The sequence below is a fragment of the Perna viridis genome, chromosome 7, assembly GCF_037379345.1.
Source record: "Perna viridis isolate PV_CMFRI_1.1 ecotype Kerala chromosome 7, ASM3737934v1, whole genome shotgun sequence".
NCBI classification, from domain to species: Eukaryota; Metazoa; Mollusca; class Bivalvia; order Mytilida; family Mytilidae; genus Perna; species Perna viridis.
In genome coordinates this window covers 40,537,318-40,546,635 of record NC_142451.1, presented here as the reverse complement: position 1 = coordinate 40,546,635, position 9,318 = coordinate 40,537,318, and the positions used below count along the sequence as shown (strand labels likewise).

Sequence of the window (9,318 nt, the reverse complement as noted above, 5' to 3'; positions counted from 1 at the left end):
TGAATTTAAGGTTAAGTTCCGGGTCAACTAATTCTGAAGACAAAATGGCGGATGATTGGAGACAGTGTGCGAACTGGCTAGTTCGTTGTCGCATTTTACCAGATGATCACAAAGCCACATGGCCTGATGCTGCTGCATTCGACTTAGCACAAGCTCTTAGAGATGGGGTATTGATATGCCATTTGTTGAACAACTTGAGTGCAAATGCAGTCGATTTGAAGGACTTCAGTCCAAGACCTCAACTTTCTCAGGTTTGTTTTGAATTTGAACTTAAACAATAACGATTACTGCTAAACTAATAACTCGTTTAACTGTGGTCAGTACTCATGGTTTTTATTCATGACTGAGATTATTTTATTTTATTGAAATCACATAAAGATTTCTGGAACCAAGCCAAGTGGATTTTTATTTTTGACGTTTCACTTCCTGCTTCAGACTCTGTAGCTTTCTAATTGTGTTTTGGCATTATATTTATTCCACTGTTCAAGTCCTACTGACTGTGAGTCCTTATTTAATTATTTGTTATACAATATTTTGCTTTTTATTAAACAATGGACTGTTTGAGAGAGTGTATAGTTATTTATTACACAGTGTTTTCCGGATAAAAAGAGAAGTCTTACAAGTACAAATGTACAGTCTTTGAGTCCTATATTTTGGTGCAGAGTCACATCGGTTGTAATGAAAGTAAAATTAGGCTCGATTCATAGAAATATTTCTAATATACTAAGAAAAGAATCAACTGATGAAGATGTTTTCCTTTAACTATTAATTAAAAGTGATTGTAAAAATAGTCAGAATACATTGATCTTTAATTTGAAAAAAAATGAACAATTAAAATTATTCTGTTATTCATGCCTCCATACAATTTATTGGAGCATGTGCAGAATCATCAGATATTTTTAAAGTTAACAAAACAAGGTCATGGTTTAGTAGACCATATTTTGTCAGTAAAAATAATCTACACATGTATTATCACATATGGAGCTAAGCACATGAAAGAACTATATTTCAACTTAAATTAGGCATTTTAGATATAAAATCCTTTAACTGTAATACTATTGTATTTAGTTCGAAAGTCTTAACTATGCAAACACATGCAGCTCTGTATATGCATGTATATGTATATGTACAAACTTATTTTCATCAGAATGAAATTCAGGATTAAATCATCATATTTTTTTTTTATTACATGAATGTACATGTACATTATACATTGACATGATTTAATCTAAAATTTTTGCTTAGTAGCCCACTTCTTGGATTTTGGTAGCCAAATATGTACAATCACGTAGAAATTATAGTAGCCCACACCAAATTTAAGGGCCATTGGCAAGTTTCAAATCCTGCTGATGTATTATGACTTCTGATTTTGTCAATTTTCACTTCCTAATTGGTACTCATAAAGCTAGATCTGCATAAGCCATAATATATACAATGTGTGTGTACACTTGTAGTGAAGAAACTTTTTCATGTAACACACTGTACTACATTAATAACTTTTTCTGCTTTTCAGTTTTTATGTCTGAAGAACATTAGGACTTTCCTGTCGACATGTAAATACACATTTGGACTGAAAGACCAAGATTTGTTTGATCCTCCTGATCTGTTTGATGTGAAAGACTTTAGGAAGGTGCGTAAATAAGGGCAACTGAAAATAATTTCTAGACTTTCAGGTCAGGTCTTTTTTCATAGATGTTTGTAAAAGATGCCTCAATTTTTTAACCATATTCACAATAAAACCCCAAAAGTAGTTCCCTATCATCATTTAATTTTTTTGGCAAAAATTTAAGTGAAAGCAAATACATTGTAGTAAATTGTTCTGAATGAAACTTTAACTTTAGGTACCTCACCATCTTAGGAGATTTAAGACTGTTTTTTTTTTTGAAGGGGGTAGTTGATGATTCATCAGTTCATGTGTTAGGGGTTATAGGGGAAAAAAACAGCTAATTACATTTAACGGATGATATACTCTTGACTAATTTCAGTGGGATTTGATATGAAGTCTTTTGAAGCCTATTTTCAAACTGTCCACCTAGAGTCCAGACCTTTAGTAAAAGTCAAAAGGGTCTGTAATCAAACAGTTTGACTTCAACAAAAATTGAGTTTTTTTGGTTTTTTGAACATGCTGAATTAGTTCTTTGCCATAAAACTCTGCTTTGTCAAATGTAACTTAATCACAATTCAAATTCAGAGATGTTTGTCTGCATTTTTATACAGCCACAAAAATTGTGGTGACAGTCCTATAATGGTATTGTGCTGTTGTTTGTTATCCATGTCATCAATCTTGTTCATAAACACTTGGTTTTCTGTGAAAATTTGTGTATGCATTTGACTTGAATTAAGACAGTAATGATCATACACGTACTTGCACCACTTTTCAGAGTTCAATCTGCTGTTATATTAAGCTGCATCCTGTGAAACATTTAAAGTATTGTCCATTTGGTTTAAATTATCTAATGATTATTTATTTCTATTGATTAATGGTAATTGACCAATTATTGGTTGTAATTGGTTGATCTACAAATGTACATTGTATATCTTACTCCAAAAATGATCACAATTTTGCATAGCCATATTAAAACATACAGTGATCTGCTCAGGGCCATATACATGTAGCATCACATTGTCCTGATGCTCTATTTTTTACCAGGATGCTATCGTAAAAAGAACTTCCTGTAGGGTCCATTACAAATGTGATGCTTTAATTTTTAGATGCACGATGCTTATAATTGAAATTCAGGAGTTACCAGAAGGCTATCTGTAAATCTTAAAGTGAACACTAACGTACATATTACTAATTAGTTAGGAATTCAAATTAGCACTTGTCAAAGGTCCTGAACCCTCAATTTTTGATACAGGATCATTGAAATTTCATAGGACTTGGACTCAAGATACTTTATGTTTACCCTTATTGTGGACCTTTCACTTTGTTCTGATGGACTTTTTATTTAGGATGCTAAAAAAATCCAGGCCCTTTAACTCTTGAAATATGAACCTCTGATTTCCTTTTTATATCCCATTTGGTTTTTGAGAGCACAGTGCTATACATTTTGTAAATTTCAGTATCGCATATCATAGTACTACATGTTTATTGACCTTGGGCGAAATAATTGTGTACAATATTGATGCATTTTAAACTTTACTAAGTCACAAAACTTGTATTTCCTGCTTTGAATAAAAAAATTAAAATGATCATAGTTAAACCTGGTATTGTGAAAACACTAACAGGTTATCTATTGATGGAAGGTAAATGTATTTTTACTTCCTGGATAACTTGAAATTGTACCATGAATAGTAATGAATACCAAGATACATGTCATAACATGTAATCAATAAAGTGTTTCCCTTTTTGGTTCAAATGTTCAAAAGACAGGATACATGTAGATATTGATATACCTTATACCATGTCAGATTAAATTTAATTAGTTTTGAAAAATTAGTTTAGCTTTTTATATTCCTGCAAACAAAGTTAGGTGGATGCATATGAATCAGCTTGTCTTTCTTTCCATCTGTCCACATTTCTTCAGTGATCGAATTTAAGGGGAAATACTTGCTAAATGCAAGTTGAAATTCAATTTTGCTAGTAGAAATTATTTCCACTTGCTAAAATTTGATGGTGGAATTCTATACATGTACATGTATGTAATGAAGGGAAAGTCCAGAAGTAACCCAAAAAGCTTAAATTTAGCAAGTGTAAATTTTCAGTACTTGCTAAATTAATCTAGTTGGAAAAAATTCTGAAATGCAACCCCTGTTCTTGTAAGTGCAACTCTTCCTTAACCACTAAAAGATATTTGATTTAATTTTGTATGAAAGTTAGGCATCATATCATATGATATGTAGGTGTGCTAGAAGGAATATAACTACTGTTAGAGGATAATCCAGCATAAGTGTCTTACAAGTAAAACCTTGTAAGAGCAACTGCTCCTAATCTGCAAAAGAGATTTGAAAGAAATTTTATTAGAAGTTGCTGAAGTAGTTCATCATATGTAGGTGTGGATTAGGCAAAATAAAATAATAGTCTTGTTTCTTGGTACCTGCAAGTTTAAATAGTGTATATAGGGTAGGTAGGTGAGGAAATTATTTTATTTTTTAAAAAATATTTTACATTCAGTTAATGTGGCAACAATCTAGATTTTTACAGTGTTCAAGCCAGATGACCTTCAATTGTTAAAGGTAGGGGGAAAATATCAGTAGGGTAGCAGGAAATTGACTCTTTTAAGAAAATGTAATTACTTTTTGGAGACCCCAAAAGGAGATAATTTAACATTTAACTCCATTTGAATCAGGCATATACTCTTTGTGATATTGTTCACAGTATTTCTAGTTTTATTCTGTGAAACATGTACATGTAGGTGAAATAAATTTTCAGCATTTATTTCATTTCCTTTCCAGTGCACTTTTGAATCCATACTGGCAATTTTGCTTTTCTATATTTTCATGTATACAGAAAATAAAAATTACATACCCCTGACTCGCAACCGTATTACATTTTAGGTAAGGTCACAGAGTCTTACAAAAAACTTTTGAGTGTACTGCATTGTTTAGAACTTTAGCTGATCCTTTCAAAATGTAACCAGATACTTTTATTCTTTGATTAATTTTAATAAGCATTAAGATAATTCAATGTCATTATCAAGTACATTGTTTATGTACAATTAGAGTTGGTTAAGTATGAGGCCAAACAAAAAACTAGTCTTGTTTCCTGCTAACAGCAAGAAAAAGCTGCAGTATGCACATGGAGGTAGTAAGATCATTTTAATTTTTTTTTTAATATTTACATTAAGAAAATAGGAAACAATTTAGACTTCAATTGTGCATGAGCCAAAATTTGCCATAAAATGTGTAGGGTAAGGTAAAAAATAGATATGTAATGTAGCAGGAAACGAACATTATTTTATTTGGACCTTTCAAGGCAAAAATGTGGAAATTTTATTTTTCTTGCATATCATATCTTTTCATTACCTTAACTATTGTAATTGTATGTCGGTTTGCATGAAAAATAACACAAACCAACACTTAGGAAGTTGGATAAGTTATTTTGAATTTCAAAATCTTCATTTTGAAAGAAATATATTGGTGGCTATTTTTCATGTTAGACAAATAAAACAAGGAGTTTTTGAAGTGTTGTCTTATTATTAAGCCCATATTATGCTACAGATGGAGAGCCTTATATGCATTTATATATTTTTTTCTCTATGGAAGAAGCAAGACCATTCCTACAGTTTTCTCCCTGACCATTTAGCTAAATTAGTATCATCAATATTTTTTTAATGGAAGATTCACATATTTTAACACTAGGAATACTGTGATTAGTGCAATTTTATGCATGGTTAAAACAGAAAATGCTTGTGTAATGTAAATACTTGGAAATTACTCATAGGGGTGATTTTAAATTGTTTGGTTTGCAACTGGAGCTTGATAAGTGAGACTTCAACTTTGATTAAATACCTACATGTACTTCCTGTTTACCAATTGTTTGATTTTTCAGAGTGGCAGCGTCATTCATGGTCTTTGGCAACATTTTTGTAGTGTTCCTTTTCATAACTTGAACCATTGTGAATTGATAAAAAAGGCCGCATTGACAATAATTTCTCGGTATACTGTGTAATTGCATGATGGTAGATAATTTTCATAATTTTTTTTAAAGGTTTTACATACTTTGTCAAAGTTATCAAAGACAGATCTAGTACAGAGAAATACCAAAATACAGTAAGTTGTTGTAACTACTTATATTATGAACCTTACCATAATTTTAGTAGCTATGCAGTTAGATTTGATATTCACTGTAAAAACTGTCTTCAATACAGTGAAACCTGTTTTAAATGAACTCTGAATAATCCCAAAACCTGTCTAAAACCAGACATTTTAAAGTCTGTTATGGCTGTTCAGTTGCACTTTGTATCTTGGTAAACCATGCATCTGTCTAAATTTTTAATTACCAGTCCATATAAAATTTAGACACCGTCTATTTTAAAGTGATTCACAGTGAAGGAAAACCCACCAAACAAACAATGCTTGTTCAATCTACATATGCTATCTTTTACCTAACAGTTGTCCTTTCCATATTTAGATCTTTATTTTTCAGAAAATCATACATTTATCTCCCACAAAAATCAAACAAATTGAACAAAATCAAGAATGATAACTCTTGCAAAGTGCTAATTTCATGTACAGTCTATGTAAATTTTATTTCAAAAGGGCAACACCCAAATGAAAGACCAAAAGCTGATTATGTGGTCTGAAACTGATTCTGATTAAAAATAAAAGTGAATTCCGTGGGTTTTTTGACATGCATGAATCACTTTCTGTCTGATTTTTAGAGACTAATACTTATGTCCAACAAGGGGTTTGGTTAAGATAGGTTTTACTGTATTATAAAAGTAAAGTGTACATAATGAGTTATAGTTGCCTATATAACAAGTACATGCACTTTAGTCATAAGTCATTAAGACAGCTATAATACAAGAAGATCTCAATTGATGGACAATTTGACATGTAGCTTGCTCAAATTTCAGTGCTCTTATATCATTTAATTTCCACAGACAGCTAAATGTTGTTTTATGAGTTGATTTAAGCAGGTGATTTTTTTTTTTCGTGCCATCAATCTTGTATTGAACTGTCTCAAACTGATGTTACTGTAAACATTTCAGCAGTCAGTATATAGTTATTAGGGTATCTATAGGGCCCTATAGTGATCACACTTTCTGTCTGTTCGTGCGTTGTCCGTCTGTGTTACCAATCTTGTCTGGGCTCTCGATGTAGGCTTTGATATTTTGCATGTGGGTAGAACACTTAAAGAGATGAATATTGGCCTTGACCTTGAACTTTGACCTCCTGGTCAAATTCCTGTTTTTTCCATGACAAACCATTGTCCAGGCTGTAACTTTTTTGTCTTTTGAAATGGGCTTTTGATATTCAGCATATGAGTTGATCACCTAAATCAAATTCATAAATATGGCTTAATTGCCATGGCGGGGCCCACAGAGATGAATTCCTGCTCAATGATTTCTAGTTTGCCTCTGTTAAATTAAGATTGTTGAAGACAAATATTCTTATACAATGCTGTTTAAATCAATTCTTATGTTACTGTCAAATATATATATAACCTGAATATGTGAACCTTGCAATTAAAAATCTATAAATTAAGGTACTAAGTGAGCGGTTTGGACAGCAATTTAAAAATTCAGTGAAGATGGTAATGTGAGTATCTAAATCTTTTTTTATCAAAACTCTATCTATGGTTAAAATATTATGTGTTTTTGTTCATACATTGCCAATACATTTTTCAGAGGGTTTCCCACTGATGCCCCTAGTCACAGACAATCTTCCAGACGTTTTACAGAAGATGAAGAGGATATCTATGGTCGCCTGCCAGAAATGGCCATGTAAGTTTTAACAAATTTATCATAGGCGTTAAACTGAAAGGTAAAGAATTCGCAGGGTCTGACTATTTCCAGTTGCTATACCAACTTAAATGAAAATAAAGTTTGTTTGGATGTTTAAGCTGTATAATAGATATCTATCGCAAAATGTAAGAATGAACCATGAATGAATTCAACCCCTGTACACCATGTATTTTGCATATTCAATTTATCCATTTTCTTAATGCACTAAAAATTACAGTACGTTTTTTATGATTGGTAGTTACTTCCATATTTTCATAATTAGATATCCTGCTAGTTGGGTTGGGTGTTTTGAACATAAAGATGTTTTTGTCCGTAAGTCTGTTTCTCTACATTCAGTCAGGAAGACTTTGGCTTAAATGTGTATTTTGCAGACAGGATCACATTCTGATTATGTTGGTACATATATGTATTTTTATTAATTTGAAAATCAATGGCATTATATTTGTTTGACTGAAAAGTACAGGGGGAATCTACAGCGGTTTTACTGGGTCTTTTCTATGCTTTAATTTGCTCCTTCTAGGGATCATGATATGCCTGATGAGGCAGAATTTCAGCATGGAGACAAGGAAGAAAAGATATATGATGATCTTTGTTCAATCAAACGTTCTTCTGGTTCACAGGTATTGGACATGTGATACCCATGTGACTTCAATGTTGTACAAGGCATGACAGTAGTTTGTCATGTGACACCCACAGCTGACTTGAAATTTATTTTTAGCATGACATGAGATACCAGATATTTTTGTTGTTACGGAAATCAAAGCTACTTGATAATCACAAGTTTCCCTGGACAACTTCGTTGTGATTATGGTATTTGTTGTCAAAATTATAAACAAATCTTGGAATTGTACAGATTTAAAGTAGCTTTGACTTTCAAATGTATAGTGTGAAATTCTGTTTATGTTATATGTAGCTGAAAATGCATGAGCATGGTACTTCATTTTGTTTTACCATTGATATCATTTTGTAATTTATATCCATGTGTTTTGATGGCTTTATATAATTAAATGATTTTTGTATCCGTAAATAGCATAGGGCAAAGCCAATATCACCTGAATCTTTGCAACTCAACATTATATAGAACATTCCCCATAATTCCACTGCATTTTTAAAAGAACTTCAATATCATTTAATTCATTTATTTGAAATATTTTGTTTGACATACATGTGTGGACCAGATAAACAAAGTACATGTATATACAAATGGGACATGTAGCTCGGAAGATGAGTAAGAAATTCTATTTTACATTCTAGGCCTTTTAAACCTGAGATATTTTTTTTCTCTATTTTATTCAATATGATGTGGCAATATATTCTGTCTTATTTTTTTAATACAAAGATGGTAGCTTGGAGCTAAAAATATCAAACCGAAAGAGAAAATGGTATTATTATGAAAAATGTATGCTCTTCATTGCAATTAGATACTTATTGATCTTTAATCTTTTCTATCATATTTAACCAAAGAAACCTGTTTTTGCCATATTTTTGGACTGTATCCATTAAATTTTCCATGTTCATGCATTTGCTAATTTCATGGCACGTTCTTATAGAAATTTTAGTTGTATGTATAGGTGTAATATGTTATCTTATTTGTGTGTTAGTGTGTTTTATGTTTTCTGCATGTTTGTTTTTGTGTAGTGAAAACGATTTGGATGACAATGAAGAAATATATGATAAAGTTTATCAAGAAGATGATGAAGAAATATATGAGGATCTTTGTTCAAGAAGAAAACACAGAGAATCCAGAGTAAGAGTAGAGCTTGCATTAAATATTGTGATATTTGCTATTTGATGATATATTTTACATATGGAAGATCTAAGGTTAAGGCCATTCAAAATTAATTTTTGTGGTTCTCAAGCCATTACTAATCTCATTCTTATTGCCCTTTAAATAAAATCAAGACAATTC

General features: G+C 31.5%; 1 protein-coding gene across 5 annotated transcripts in view; it reads left to right on the top strand.

The window, feature by feature from the left end:
• Window positions 1–18: 18 nt before the first annotated feature.
• Window positions 19–9,318, top strand: part of LOC148612699 (proto-oncogene vav-like) — a 51,579-nt gene continuing 42,279 nt past the window's right edge. For 4 of the 5 annotated variants that reach the window (XM_088594359.1, XM_088594356.1, XM_088594357.1 and 1 more), the window contains exons 1-5: window positions 20–251; window positions 1,514–1,630; window positions 5,651–5,712; window positions 7,293–7,388; window positions 9,048–9,156. In XM_088594359.1, the coding sequence (XP_088450485.1) occupies window positions 45–251; window positions 1,514–1,630; window positions 5,651–5,712; window positions 7,293–7,388; window positions 9,048–9,156 (591 nt within the window). In that variant the 5' untranslated portion in view covers window positions 20–44. Of the gene's footprint in view, window positions 252–1,513; window positions 1,631–5,650; window positions 5,713–7,292; window positions 7,389–9,047; window positions 9,157–9,318 lie in introns of all 5 variants that reach the window. The other variant, XM_088594358.1, reaches the window with a different exon arrangement.